At 33.2% G+C, this 15983-nt stretch overlaps 1 protein-coding gene across 1 annotated transcript; it reads right to left on the bottom strand.

Annotated features, from left to right (window-relative positions):
- Window positions 1–15036: 15036 nt before the first annotated feature.
- On the bottom strand, window positions 15037–15983 carry LOC141596097 (VQ motif-containing protein 4). The gene has a single exon (XM_074416124.1). It carries the CDS (start codon window positions 15776–15778, stop codon window positions 15206–15208), a length of 573 nt encoding a protein of 190 aa, XP_074272225.1. The 5' UTR covers window positions 15779–15983; the 3' UTR covers window positions 15037–15205.

Below are 15983 nucleotides of genomic sequence, written 5' to 3'. Positions count from 1 at the left end.
ACTCCTACACCTTGTTTTCATGTCTATTTCATGGTCTTAAATGACATCCCCACTAAAAAAATACATTGAATATTTGAGTGTGTTTTTTCCTTGTAAAGTAGTGATTAATAAAAGAGCATTAAATCAATTTAAAATTTAAGTTGATAAGTAGTTTGATTATCAAATACTAATATTGATTGGGTTCGGTTCAGTTCAACTCAGTTGAGATTCAATCAGTTTAGTTTAGTTCAGTTTAGTTCAGTTGAGACCCTGTTCAGTTTAACTTCATCCAGTTTAGTTAATCTCTTCCCAAACTAAGAGTTTGTTCTTTTCCGCTAATAGGAGTTGAACTGAATTGAATGAAGTTTGGTTGAACTGAATGGAACTGAGCTGAACTGAATGATGAAATAAGGGTCAATTTTTAAAGAAAATAGGTGAATTGAGCTTAACCGAACTAAATGAAGCTGAACTGAATTGAATAAAAATGAGTCAAAACTAAAGATAGATGTCATTATACAATAAGTCAACAAAGTTTAAGGTTTTAAAATGAGGTTTATCCCTTGTAATGCACGCTAATCGAAACACTAATACAATTGTAAATCATATCTACATGATTATAGTCATCCATGAATAGTAGAGGCAATACTACTTTATAAAATAAATTGTGAAAGAAAATCAACGCAAATGAACGACGTAAATAAAGACGGATTAATTTGTGGGGAATTATAATTATTTGCATAAAAGGGAGACGAAAAATATGGATTGATGTTGATCATATATTTTTGTGATGCATGCATATTTCGTAAGAATGACAATTATTAACGATTTGATTCGACGTTTGATATTAAGTCAAATGGTTTGGTAAGTTTAAAACGTATTTTAAATGCCTTTTTCTCCTAAATTGAGTTTTATGGAGCCAAAAACATAATCAAATATTCAAGCTGAACTACATTTAATTTGAGTATATATAGCTTAACTGAAAGAAAATAAGCTGAATGAATCAAGGTAACACGATTTATTTGAACTCAGATAACGCAATACGTTGAGTGAATTAGAACGCAAAATATAAAATATGAATTAAATCGTCCTCGCTCGGTAAATGTACATAATCCACGTATTACTATGTTTCTTGACCCATTTTCGATTCCTAAATTAAGTCAGTATCTTAATCTCCAATATATATGTTAATTAAAAATGAGTTAGATATAAAAATTTAGTTAAATTTTAGAAAAAAATTCACCTCGTTCGCCCCCGCTGAAATTTTTCACTTGTGAGAAAAAGGAACATACATCGGATGTAGTATGTACTACCTCCAACTTTTTTGTTTTTTGAGCATATATGTATTTTTTTTTAGCTTATTATCTCAAACTTTATTTGTTTTTGAGCATATGTGTATTTTTTTGAGCATAATAAAGTTTATAAGTTAGATTTTAATATTTTTTCGTCAAAACTCAAATTTAACTAAACTTATATGAAATGTTTTTGAGTTTTATTGTAATTTTTTAGAGCTTAATGTTTAAATGAATAAACTCATAAACTTCATAGTGAAACTCAGAAACATTAAAACAAAACTCAAAAACTTTATTATAATGCTCAGAAACTATAGAATTGGAGGTAGTACATCAGATGTATAATCCTCTTACTGTTCACTTGCCTCCGCCACTGACCCTAAGCATTTTACTTTTTGCCTCATTTTTTTATTTGACCCATTTTTTATTTAAGATGAATATAACCGTCTTAAACAGGAGCATGGGACTACTTAATCCGACCCCAAATTCACACAAATACTATTATACAACTGGTTGTACAAGAGTATTGTACAACCATAATCAATCTTGTTGAGCTTATGTGTATTTTTTTCGAGCTCTTATAATTTTTTATTTATATTTTAATTTTTTGATGTCAAAAATTAAAATTTAATTGAGCTCCTATATATTATTTTTGAGTTTTATTATAATTTTTTAAGTTCAATATTTTTATAATAAAGCTCGGATTCTTTTAAACAAGGCTTATAATCTATAGGTCTAAGCTCAACTAAATAATTATAAAGCTCGGATTCTTTTCTATACAACCAATACAACTGGTTATATAGTCTATTTACTGCCAAATTCAACCAAATAACCAACTAAATTGAATGCATATGATGAGGTAGGAAGTGGGTAGTTAAAATTTCAATATCTTCCAAATTTCAAAGGACAAATGCACAAAAATGAAGGTGTATGATGCTGATTAATGGGTCCCTTGATGGATAGGAAGGTCAATTTAATTTGATTACTAGAGAGCACCAGATTATATAATCTCAATGATAGCTACAGTATATGAAAGATTAAATTGACTCAAATTCTGAATTGTTGTGTGTTACGTGTCTTTCTACCTTACGTAGTCTACTTCATCGAATATTTTGCACAAAATCTCATTGAAGACGGGCGATATCCGTCACAAGCTTGTGACGGATATCGTTTCCTCTCACAAAATGTTCATTGAAAGGTGAGTGGGAAGCACATTGGGGGTGCCCCCACCTTGTCCCCTCTCCCTTTTTGTGAGAGGTCACAAGCTTGTGACGGGATTAGCCCGTCACAAGCAAGACTAGCTGAATATTTTGTCACTTAGATTGTGTATTTTAATACATCAAACTCATAGATTTAATGCATTAGGTGAGGTGGAACTTGGAAATGAAAGCAAAATTGAGAGAGCTCTTGTATTATTATTGTGTATAATTAAGATCTTAATTAGGTTTAAAATTAGAAGAATTAACAGATCTGTTTAAGATTTGGATAATTAGAAACAGGTTATAAAACACACCGCGATTACATGTTAAAATTTGTAATTTAAAATTTTAGAGGGAATAATACTGAGTAAGGCTTTATTTTTCTTGTTTAATTTCAACTATCATTCAGCTCCCTTTTATTCAGCTCACCTTATTTTAGCTCTATTCATCTCAGCAAATTTCAATTCAGTTTAGCTTCCAAAAAAAAAAAAGCCTCAAAGTTCAGTAATATACTATTGTCATGTTGTGTATGTATAGTAAAATACTGAGTATTAGATTTTTTTTTTTTTTTTTTGACAGCGGTAAAGAAAGTTTTACATTGCGGTGGTACGGCTCACTAAGCCATACCTATAGGAAACAACATAAAACAAAGTACTACTAGTAGCATAAACGAAAAAGACAAAGTAATTGCATCGGTTAAAAGCAACGTGTTGATGTCGTTCGACGGAAGTCTGAACACTGCCTTCAAAATAAACTCCCCTTATAATCTTTAAGGGACAAGCATCGCTGATCAAAGGAAACCACTCATCTTTGTTTGTCATAATTGATGAAGCTTCGGAGAAATACCTGCAACAAGACCCCAAAGAAAGTCTCGGAGATTCATCTCCTTGGCTGTGATAAACTTCCTCAGAAAACCAACGAGCCCCCATAAACTTATCTATACTCGTCTTCATTGATACAGCTTCAGAGAAATACCTGCAACAAGACCCAAGAAAGCGTCTCGGAGATTCATCTCCTTGGCTGTGGTACACGTCATCAGAAAACCAACGAGCCCCTTGACCCAACGAGAGAAAACAAAGTGCACTTACGCCCCAAGGACGTAGAAAGAAACGGCGGATAACAGACCACAAAAATCTGTCTCCAAAGGCGGATAACAGACCACAAAAATCTGAGTATTAGAATTTACACAAAATCTCATTATAGACGGCAACTATCCGTCTATAACTAAAGACGGGCCAAGTAACATACCATATTGCGTATAAGACAAACAACAACTTGCGTGGTGGGGCCCAAAAATGGCACCACTTTAAAGGTATTTGACCCGTCTCTTGCTATAGACGGATATATCCGTCTATAGCAAGACTTGCTGTAGAATTTAAGGGACATGTTACATTCAAAAATTTGGAAATAAACTTTTGGATCACATATGTTAACCACGTTCTGTAACAGTAGTAAGTACTAAGTAGACCTTCACTATAATGACCAATGAGAGAAAAGTCATTGCTTAAATTTATCTTATTGCATATAAAAAAAGTACTTGTTTGTTTTTGTTATGAAACATTGGTTTCAATTCTTAATAATTGAGTAAAAGAAAAGAAGTAATAGTGTCAAGTTCAAAAATCAAATACTCCGTATTATACTATTTCTTTTGTTATAATTTTTTCTTTATTACTTTTGGTAAAAAAAATAAAAAAAAATGAAGAAACATATATTGTTCTATTATTTTGTTATTTGATCAAAAATGGACAAATAGCATTTTTATGTAATCGAAATGATCAATGCATAAATAAAAACAATTAGAAAATAAGAAAATCAAAATTTTGAATGAGACATTGCATATTGGAAATGCATAATACATGAACAAACGGAGTGATCATTTAAATCAGAAAATAAGAAAACCAAACAGTTATTTGGGTGTTAAAGGAGTCACAATAGCAATATAATGGCGTTGTTGGGTAAACGGCATATTGGCCAATTTTTAGCATATTCAAGGGTTTTAACATGTTTGACCAATCAATATGCTAATTTTAGTGTTTGGTAAACAGCATATTGAAACGGCATATTTGTGGTCAATATGCTGTTTTACAATATGCTGCTTACCCCAGCATATTGGTTAGCATATTGTAAAATAGGAAATTTTTCTCCATTTTACAAAGAGAACTAACAAACTACTAATCGTAATCTGCCAATTACCAAACACTCAAATTAATTCTGCTAATTATAATATGCTAGTCAAACCTTCTGATAAAATATGTCATTTATAATCTGCTTTTGCAATCTGCTTATGCTGAAATTAATCCGCTATTTATCAAACAGGGCTAATATCGGAGGTGAATTTTCAGAAACTGGCCATCCACCGTACCTCTCCGTTGAGTTTTACTTAAAACATTGTGTACATATTATGACATTAGACATTATTACACCCAAATAGCACAATCTAAGGTGTTCTAATTGGAAGGAATAGCAAGACATGCCTTGAGGGTTTGGGCTACCAGAGAGATCTGCAATAGCTTTTGTAGTTGGGCCAATGATGCTATGTGTTGTGGGGGTATGGAGTAGACAAACCTGCGAAGAAGTTAGCCCTTCATATCAAACTTCATTGGTCCCAAACTAAACATAAATTTTTTATTCAACGGCACATTAGCCCATCTCAACTACCCATTAACCCATTTCAACTATCGATAAGTTAACTCGGGATATAATAGTGTAAGCCTCTGTTAAACAGTTTTACAATATCACATTGTAAAACCATATAACAAAAGAAATTAATGCCCTTATTATGAAAAGTGGTGATTGATTGAAATTATTTTAGTAGGTGTTTTAAGGTAAACATTCACTTGGTTTTACAATATTAGATATGTAAAAACGGTTTTTTTATGTAGAAGTTGTTAGTTGGATATAATAACTCATCTCGGTCTTTCTTAAATTAAATTTGTTAACTTGATACTTTATAATAACGAGTGACCTATATAAACAAGTTAGATCTAATCATAAAATACCAGGTTGTCAAAAGAAAATAGAAAAACTCAATTGTTACTATTTTTATTTAAATTTAGACTTACAATAATTGGGTTAGTCTCATGGGTAGAGCTGGACATCGGGCCGGGTTGGTGCGGGTCAGGCCGGGCTGTAGGCGGGCCGGGCTGGTGGATAGGGAGGCCGAGCCCACAACACGGGCTGAGGGTGTGCGGGCTGGGGCGGGCCAGGCTGGAGAAATTATGGCCCTGAACCGGCCCGATTGGGGTAAATGGGCTAGAAAAAGGGTGGGCCAGGCGGGCTGGGTGGTGTGGGCTGGGGTAGAGGGAGTCCGGGACCGGCCCGGGTATAGGGGCGGGCTGTGCGGGCCAAGGGAACGGGCTGAGGAAATCTAGACCCGGTTGGGCGGGTCGGAATAGTGTGGGCCGGGCTGACCCGCACCAAAGTCCACCTCTACTCATTGGTAGATGGTCTACTCCTATTAGACCTATCAAAACTCGACCCGACTTGAAAATTCAACTCGTCCGACCCGTTTTTTAGGGTTACAAACCCGGTTTATTTTTACGTGACTCATTTGACCTGAACCCAAAAAGACCCGTTATTTTAGAGTCGAGACCCGGCCTGAACGGGTCGACCTGTTGGGTCAAAGGTAAATCAAGAATTTTATTAAAATATTAATATTTATATATTATAATTGAAAAAATAGTTAAAAAATTATTTTTTTTATTACTTAAAATTACGAACACAACTAAAAAGTCAATTTTATATAATTTTTATAATATTTAATAATAAAATAATTATTAAAAAAATATTATTTTAATAATTATGTCAATATAATTAATGTAAACGTTGAATATGATTAGAATATTAATTTTAAATATGTTTTACTTTTTTTAAAAAATATTTTTTTAATTAAAAAAATCGTTTAAAAAAAACGTTAAAAATTACGGAAAATTCACGTGGTACCCTCAAACTTTGCCATTTTGCACGTGGTACCCAACTTTTTAAGTTTGTGCACATGTTATCCTTGAAATTTGATTTTGAAGCACAACGTACCCTTTTTATCGTTTTTAAATTTTCAATTGAGCATAAATCATAAACCAGAAATCAGAATTGACTAATTTTTTTTTTTTCAAATTGATTATCAGTTCGCGATCTATAGATTGATAAAACGAAAATGGTCATTCGGAAATTTAAGATCGAAAATATGGTTGATTTGAGATTTTCGTTTAATAAAAACCCTATAAAATGTCAGTCGACAATTTTTTTTTCTCAAATCGTAGATTATGAAGAGAGAATCATTTTAGGAAAAAAATTTGTCCGATTCTGAATTTCGGTGTAGGAGTTATGCGCAGTTGAGTTTTTTTATAGCGACAAAAAGGGCATGTTGTACATGAAAATCAAACCTGAAGGGTATTATGTACACAAACTTAAAAGGTTGGGTACCACGTGCAAAATTGCAAAGTTCGAGGGTACCACGTGAATTTTCCGTAAAAATTATTTTTTGACCCGTATTTTGACCATAACCCGACCCGTGACCTGTATGACCCGACATGTATTCGACCCAATCCAGGACCCGATCCGCCCGATCCATTTGACAGGTCCAACTTCTATATATTATCAAGCCATGGTTACACCTTGTCAAAGAAAAATTAAAGTCCATATTATCACATTTGAGTAACCAGTTCCAAGACTATACAACTGGATGTACAATGAGCATTGTACATCCAAGGTTATTTTAGTCTTTTTCCAAATACTTTTACAAAAAAAAAATAACGTAATCCAATTTTGAATCAAATCCTCCTTCTCTCTGACTGCTTCCATATTTTTCTAACTACTCTCCATCTTCATCCATCATCCAGCTAATGAATCATATTTTCCTTTAAATTATTATAATTAATTGATTATATGGAACAAATCAATATGACGTGACTCGTGAGGAAGGAATTTTTTTATCCAAAATTTCTAATGCATGAAAATAGTTGAAGCTCGTATTCTTTTTACATTAGCTCGTATTCTTATCTTTATAGCTCGTATTCTTATGTGCTCGTATTTTAAAGCTCTTGATCCTTTTAAGCTCGTATTCTTTTTACATTAGCTCGTATTCTTATCTTAATAGCCCATATTCTTATGTGCTCGTATTTTTAAGCTCGTGATCCTTTAAACTCGTATTCTTTTTACATTAGCTCGTATTATTATCTTAATAACTCGTATTCTTATGTGCTCGTATTTTTAAGTTTGTGATTCTTTTAAGCTCGTATTCTTTTTACATTAGCTCATATTCTTATCTTAATAGCTCGTAATCTTATGTGCTCGAATTTTTTAGCTTGTATTCTTCTAATAATAGTTCGTATGATTGGTGTAGAAATTTACCTCAAAGTATTATTAGATCCATTTTTCCTTCTTGATGATAATGTAAATTGCTTCTCGTTCACCAAAATATTGTTAGATGCGTTTTTCCTCCTTGATTATGATGTCAATTGCTTCACTTTCACCATATTAGAATCAGAATTACGGAGAAAGGAGGTTTGTCGTCGTTTAAGAGAAATTTAGAGAAGAGAAAGAGGAGGTAGGGTTTGTCGGCTAAAGAGAAATCAGAATAAGGAAAAAATGGAGATGTGTAGAATTTTTTTTTTATTGGGCTTAGATAGTTTAATATGTAATATATGGGCATGTTGTACAATGCTACTGTACAACAGGTTGTAGGATCCTATTTGTGTTTGAGTAACCATATAACATACTCACTAAAACATCCATTATAGAATAAGATTTTGTTTTTTTGAACTTAAAAAAATGAATTAATTTGAAATTATTTCTCAAAAGAACAAGGTATGAATGTTATTAAGAAGACCAATGTAAAAGAGAAAAGTTAAAAAAAAAATTAAAAAAAATTGCCATGCAACATAGCTTGTCTTTCCCTTTCCTCATCTTTTCAAAATCCGATCTTACAAAGAAATTTGCTCAAAATAATTCTTAAGTTCGCCTCATTTTGCTCTCTTTCTTAAGCATTGCTTTATGAGGAAAGGAGTTTAAATAATCTAAATTCTTAAAGGGTTTTTCTATCCTAGGCATAGGATAAGAAACCAAAAAGGGAAAGAATTAATGATGTTTTTATGGGAAATTGCAATATCTTATCACTTTACAAGAAAAACATCATTAATTCTTTCCTTTTTAGGTTTCTTATCCTATGCCTAGTGGGCATAGGATAGAAAAACCGATTCTTAAATTATATTAAGGGAGAATAAGTGAATTCGCTGAATTCATAACACCAGCTGGTCTCCCTTGTTACAATTATAAGTTACAACGAAAAAAATGTGACCATTTTTCTAAAAAAAAGTAACAAATTTGCCACCAGGTTATTATTAGAAAGTACTACTCCCTCATATATTCTCTATGTTCTCCCACAATTGTTTTTGGGTAGAATTTAATGGGAGGATGATATGTGGATGTAAATGAAAATAAGAGAGAGAATGTGAGGTCATAAGATATTATAACCACAAAAGATAAATAAGAAAAGTGGAAGATCTTTGTGAATTTGCCGTTTTAGAAAATGTGAAAGATGTTAGAGAATAAGAGGGAGTACTTTGTAATCGTTAGAGCGATCATTTTTATCATAAAATAGCAAACCTTTTATCTATAAAAATAACATTTATGTGTTCGTAATTTGTAATTTACGATCATTGCAATGTGAATTTGCCCCATACCATCTAACGAGACGTTGGACACGTTCAACAGATAAGTCATAGACCACTTCCATGATGCAGAGTCGTAATTGAGACAAAAAGTTTTCACAATCTTTTGACCGTCATAAGCAAGAAGGGTTGATTCTTATCTATAACAGATTAGTACATTATTAGTATTCTTGGTGTTGACCAGACTATTAGTTTTTTTTTGTGTTGACCAGGAGTATCCCTTACCGACAGCTGGGGCAATCTCCTTCGGGATACTGAAGGCAATTTAATGGGTTGACCTCTCTCAAGTTCGGCTTTTTCATTCGCAAGAGTCAAAAATCGAATCCCTGACCACTTATTTAAGAGATGAGAGCTCTCACCACTCACACCACCAATTTTGATATTAGTACACTATTAGTAAAACGTCAAAAATGAAAACAAATGTGCAGAAAAATCCACAAAACTTTTTCAACGCAAAACGGAAAGTGTCTAAGCGTTTATAAATGGCATATAGATCGGCGCAGAAGTGAGCCACATGAATGTTTCAACTTTCAAACAGTAACAACCAATTCAATGACCCACCAACCCCATAAGGGTCTAAAGTCCACACAACCTTACGAAACATCCAAACAAGTTAAACAAACCCCCACATATTTACGACATTTGTCGATATCAACTAGATTAGCTTGTAAAGTCCTAAAAATTGGTAATTATGACGTGGGTTCAAATCCTGTCAGCAACATGATTTACAACATTTTATCAACGTTAATCAGTGTAAATAGTAGATAATCTCGTTTTCTAAACAAGTACGGAATAATCAATGATCAGATATTCTTTTCCTACTTCCAAACGAGAAAACAAAAGGTGTGAACGGTCTTTCGTTAACTTGCCTTCAACTATCAAGAACACAATAAAAAATGTGTTATCATATTGGTTAAGATGGAAGTATTTTCAATTGTGTATTAGGTGCTATATAAATACCTCCATGTCTTATTTAGTTATTTGATACTACCAAGAAAAAAGGGAATTTGTTTTCAACGTTACAGATTTCGAGCAAGCCTATCAGGCTATCTATCACCCCGGTTAAAAGGGTGACTGGCCTGAAATGCGTAATTTACAGGCTATCATGTATATATGATCATATGGAATTCATTAAGTGTGCAGCTTGTAAAGAGGCACTAGTTGCGATTTTTTCTCGTCATCAAAGAAAAACAAAACAGTAATCTCAACTATCGCAGCTGGTAAAGAGGTACTAGTTGCGAATTTTCTCGTCATCAAACAAAAACAAAACAGCAATCTCAACTATCGATAAGGGGTACTCGGCAACGGAAGAAAACAAAAAAAGGGACAATGCCCTTCCTACCACGTTTCCTAAGGTTGTTTTTCTCAAGCATCACGCCCTCTAAATTGTGATCACTTAAAACCTCTTTTTTTCAACCTTTCATCATCATTCAAGTCCCACTCAATAGAGGTTATAATGAGAGGGGGCCTTGTTGGTCTCTTAAGAGTCAAAAAGAGACTTCATGAGCCTTAGAATTATTTCATTATTGGACCACATCACTTGAATACTTCCTCTTCTCTATCTTGTTTTTGTAGGCCTACTAGGAGGTGCAATTAAATTATCATGGTTATATAATGGGAGAATTCAAATTTAAATTTTGGATAGATTTTGGAGTAAAATAGGTAAAAGAAAGTCATCTAATTCTGAGGAATAATAACGTCAAAGAGGATACGTATTGTTCTCATCTAGTGGGAGTTGAGTGACAGAGTATATAACTGAGTGATGTTGTTCTCATCTTGTGGGAGTTGAGTGACAGAGTATATAACTGAGTGACGTTATAACCATCTTTAGACAAAATGTTTCAACAGCCTCATAAAATCTCAATGCTATAATTATCCGAGATTGCATTGGTCTCAATAAGACAAAATGAAATGTTTCTTTTACATTCAAGATGTACATAATATGAGTTGACTTAAGTGACTAATTTTTTTTTAAAGGGAACCACAACGACAATATAATGTTAACGTGATTTAAACCTAGGTTATGAGTATCAACACTTGTGACTTTACTTGCTAAGCTATCTGAGAACATCTGCACTTAAATGAATAAAATATAAATGACCAATTTATAGATCTCATATCAAACTATTAAGAGATTGATTTTGGTTTATAATTATACTTAATGTTTGCTATTCAGGCAAAGAAAATGGTTAACTGCGTGTTTATGATTTGAAGGCAATCACGTATACTCGATAATCCAATCTATGCAAGCCAAAAGTAGTCGTTCCGTTATCCACCATTATGGAAGAAACAATAAGGAGTGGCGGAGTTAGGGAGTGCTAGTAGGGACGTTCGTCTTAGTTGGAAAACGAAAACTTTTTACAAGTTTTTTATGTCATTATTTATTCACTCTCACTGAAAATTTACACCTCTTAAGGCCTAACTACAAATCTTAGCTCCGTTACTGATAAGAAGCGTTGCGTTTAGCATACAAGTGATTAAGATTAAGTGAAGATGTGCAATTAACTCTAACTTAAGCTAGTTGTTAATAGTTTATGATAAACACAACAACTTACACGCATCAAATACAAAAGTTGCATTGATTGGCCTAACACAAATAAAACTAACAAGGATGTTGGCCTTTCTCATTTCTTTCCGTTTCAACAAACATTGGGTCCCCTTTTATAACTCTAATAAACAAGAGGGACCTCTCTACTCTAGTCAAAGGATTCGTAATGAAACTAGATTAGTCTTATCAACTTATTCCTTTTTTTGATTGTTAGTTCACAACTTTGCATACTTATTGTTGAAAACCAATAAATACTTAATCCAAGAAACAAACAAGATAATAAAATAGTAAAAATAGGCTAAACTATTTTAAGTGGTTGATTTGTTTTGCAAGCTCATTTTATAGTATCTATGGCAAAATAGGTTTAATTTCGTATCGGCTTGACCAACTATACCATAAGTATAGGGTTTGAAACAAGTCTAGATGTAGTGTTGCAATTTGTATCCACCTAGTAGTGAACTAGCCATAAATTATAAAACCAAAACCAGAGCTTGAACCAATAGAGCTGATGAACCTGATTAAGATCCTGGAGCGCTAGTTCGACCCATATCCACGAAGACAATAGAAGAGGGAAGGCGAATGAAGATTCTGAATATGACAAAAGAAATTGAAAAATTGGGAAAATGGTTTAAAAAGTTTATTATACGTAACAATCAACGACCTCTTCTATTCTTGAATTGTCAATTTCTAGCTCTATCATGTGGTCCGAATTCATTTGTTAGTGAATTTGTTTATATGTCATCTTTTAAATTAGTGAAAAAATAGAGATGAATAACTCTTGCTACTTATCATACTGTAAATATGCTATAAAATTATATATCTCCTTTTCATTTGATTTCACTACATGATTTTAGATATATAACGAATTCAACGAAATGAAGTTATAAATAAATGTTGACCATTAATAAAATATGGATCATCTATGATCTATCCCTCTCAAGTCCAACTAATTATCAAGATCTTTACTCAATTGCTATAAGTACATTTTATGTTGTAACCCTAAAGTCAAAAAGTTATTTCAAAGCAATAGAAAGAGTGTACTCCAAGTGGACATTAACACATAAATCACTCACTTTGCAAAAGAGAAGACAATTCCCATGAAATAAAGGTATAGTACTTGAAAGTTGAAACACAAGCACAACAATGGAATCAAATTTTAAAACGGGTCAAGTCTTATCCATTAAGAACGATTTTCACAATATTTAAATTCAGTTTATGAGTATCACATCTCATAATTATACCAACTAAATCAGCTGATATTTGTAATTAATATTTATATAAATTATCTTATATTTAACCTGTTTTAATTACAAAACGAATACCTCCATCTTAAAGAACCGGACTATAAGACCATCCCCAAGCAAGGTCACGAGGGAGGTCGCGATCTTGTTGGGTCGCCTTAACCAACAATTAAGCATGAGATTAGCGTGACCTTTTGGTTGCTCTTGACCTATAAGGTCAATTTGTGACCTCTTTGGTTGCTCTTGACCTTATTAGGTCAATTGGTGACCCAATGGGTGTCAAATTATCATTGATCGTAAACAAAACAAAAAAGGTTGGAAGGTGAAAAATGACTGGGTTGATGACCTAGGTCGCGACCTTCTGCTTGAGAGGTAAAAATGGGTCAAGGTTAATAAGGTGAAATTAAGAATAAAATCGGATCGCGACCTAATTAGCGCGACCACTGTTTGGGATGATTTAAGTCAATTTGCAAAATTTCCACTTGAAAAAGTCATAAAACACCCACAAACAAATAAAGAGTCAAGATTCTTTCCTTGCCCATTCCTCCACTCTTCCTTTGACAGCTATCTCCCTTTGCCATTTTCCTCATTCACCATCATTCTTGATCAAAATACACTTTTCCTCTTCCCTTTTTCAACATTTTTCTAGTCAATTTTTGAGTAATTTTTTTGGTTGGATTTTTTACTTTTGCATGGAAATTAAGTTGACCTCAAAATAAGTTTAATTTTTAGTGTCACCCTATAAAGTCCATTTTCTCTTCATATATGGATAGGGATAACTACAAGGGACGGTGTTATGGTATAATATTGACGAGATTTAAACTCAACTCAACCGCGATTAAACTTCTAAAACCTTGAATCAAAGTCCAGTACTTTAATCGTATTGTATTTCTTTATCAATACTTTCAGTTAATATAAATTCAAATTAATTCGTTTTCCAACAGCATCAAGATAAAACACAAAAAGAAATTACAAATGTCGATGTGAGAAGAAAATTTAAAAAGGTTAAACTGATGATTAAGGTTCGACCAATATTCTAATCCATACTACGCCATACAACTTCTAAGAATCAGACTCTGATATCTTGTGAGAAGACACGACAAAAGTCGACAATAAACAAATGTCGATTATATTCTTTGGAATAACACTAGTTATAACTTTCACTTTCCCTAGTTACTTTTTTGCTCCACTATACTTTTTGTTTTTTTTTTTTCATAAAATTCAATATTTTCATTTACTATTGCAAAGTCTTTTATTTTTGTTAAAATTTTAAATTTCAGACAGAGCACTAATACTTCCATGAGCTGTCACTGTACTCTTCAGAAACTTAATTCAAAGACTTGTCTCTTACATCTCAGACTTTATTAATTATTTTGTACATTAAATTATAGACAAAAAAACTTTCATTTTCCACCATTTCCCAAGACTTTTACACTCATGGACTGGTCATGTTAACTATTCAACTAATTCCCCACATTATAATATTTTCAATTCAAAATATTAAATATTATCACCATCGAATATAATGAAAGAATTGCTCAAAATGTTGACTAAATAATACAATTTCTTAAAAGAAAATCGTCATATACGAAGTGGCAGAGCCAGAATTTACCGTTAAAAACGAAAGAAAATTTCAACAGAGGTGAATGAGTAATAACATTAAGTAAACTCGAAATTCTTTTGGACAATTTAACTAGAAATTTCGACGTTTTCATTTTTTGGAGGGGACGAGCGCCCTAACTAGCCCCTTCGCTCCACTACTTAACATGGTCAAATACTACTACAATAATTGGAGTGGCAAAAAAAGGTGACCGGCCAATGTCGTTAAACAAAAACTCAAATAAAACCGCTTTTTTCCTACTTAAAATTAAAGTATCATTTACCGATAGTTAAGACAATCTCTTTCTGATATCGAAACAAATGTTATAAGTAGCCCCTTTCTTAATTAACAAGAATTAGAATTAAACCCAAATACTCAAAAGGTGACCGGCCAATGTCATTTGTATTATATACTCCGTACCGTTTTATTATTACCGTATAAAACCGTTTCACATGAAAATAAAGTAAATCGCTAAAATTAGCCACAATATAATTAACAATTACACGATCAAAGGTTCAAAATTCTCTCTATATATAACATAAATTCGATAAATTAATTATATATACTACAATCCAACTACATCATCATTAAAAAAATGGGAATTATTATTAATTCCCAATTAAAAAAAGCTCAAAATTACAATAATTAAAAATAAATACAAAAATGCTTATTAGATTAAATTCAATTCATAGAAGAAGAAACCTTAGTAGGCGAAGTAACAGGAAACAAAGGCAACAACCGCGGTTGTTCCGAAACGGAAACCGGCGAAACCGGGTGAAGAAAAAAGGTTTTCTCGGCAATGGCCTTATCTTCAGCAATTTTATCAATAGTATTAGGAGAGCAACTGGGAGATGACCGGCTGAACGGGTCATAAAGTAACGGAGTGACCGGCGAGAGCATTAGAGAAGGGAAGTCTAGTATGGATGGGGATAATGGGTATGGTGTTGAGTGACCGGAATGACCGGGGTGATGACCGGCAGGTGTAGGTAAGACTAGAGAGTGTTTGAAGGAATTGTTACGACGTTCGTATAGTTTTGTTGAGGGTCGGGATTTTGGGTTGGGTTTTAGGTGTGGGTTGGAGTTGGGTTTGTGTTTTGGTTCGGATGATCCGGTTAGGAGTTGGACTACTTGTTTGAAAGAGGAAGTGTCGGCTTGGACGAAGGTTGTTGGGTATGGGTTTGATGGGTCGGATCTCGTTAGGGTTGGGTTTTGGGTTGGACCATTGCTAGTGGTTGGGGAAGGGAGGGGATCCATTTTTGTTGAGAGAGGTGGGAGGTTTGGAGGGAGGGAGGGTTGGAGTGAGGTTTGGGTTGGGATGGGGGAGGGTGGGGTATAATATAGATGATGAAATGAAGGGAGACTTTGAGGAGAGAATTGAGACTTTGTGTAGGAAGAAAAGTAGAGTTTGTTGCTTTCTTTGTTTGCTTCTCTTGTGTTTTCTCTTCCTCTTTCTTTCTTT

This window comes from Silene latifolia, chromosome 8 (genome assembly GCF_048544455.1).
Source record: "Silene latifolia isolate original U9 population chromosome 8, ASM4854445v1, whole genome shotgun sequence".
In the NCBI taxonomy this organism is placed as follows: domain Eukaryota; kingdom Viridiplantae; phylum Streptophyta; class Magnoliopsida; order Caryophyllales; family Caryophyllaceae; genus Silene; species Silene latifolia.
This window is presented reverse-complemented; position numbering and strand designations above follow the sequence as displayed.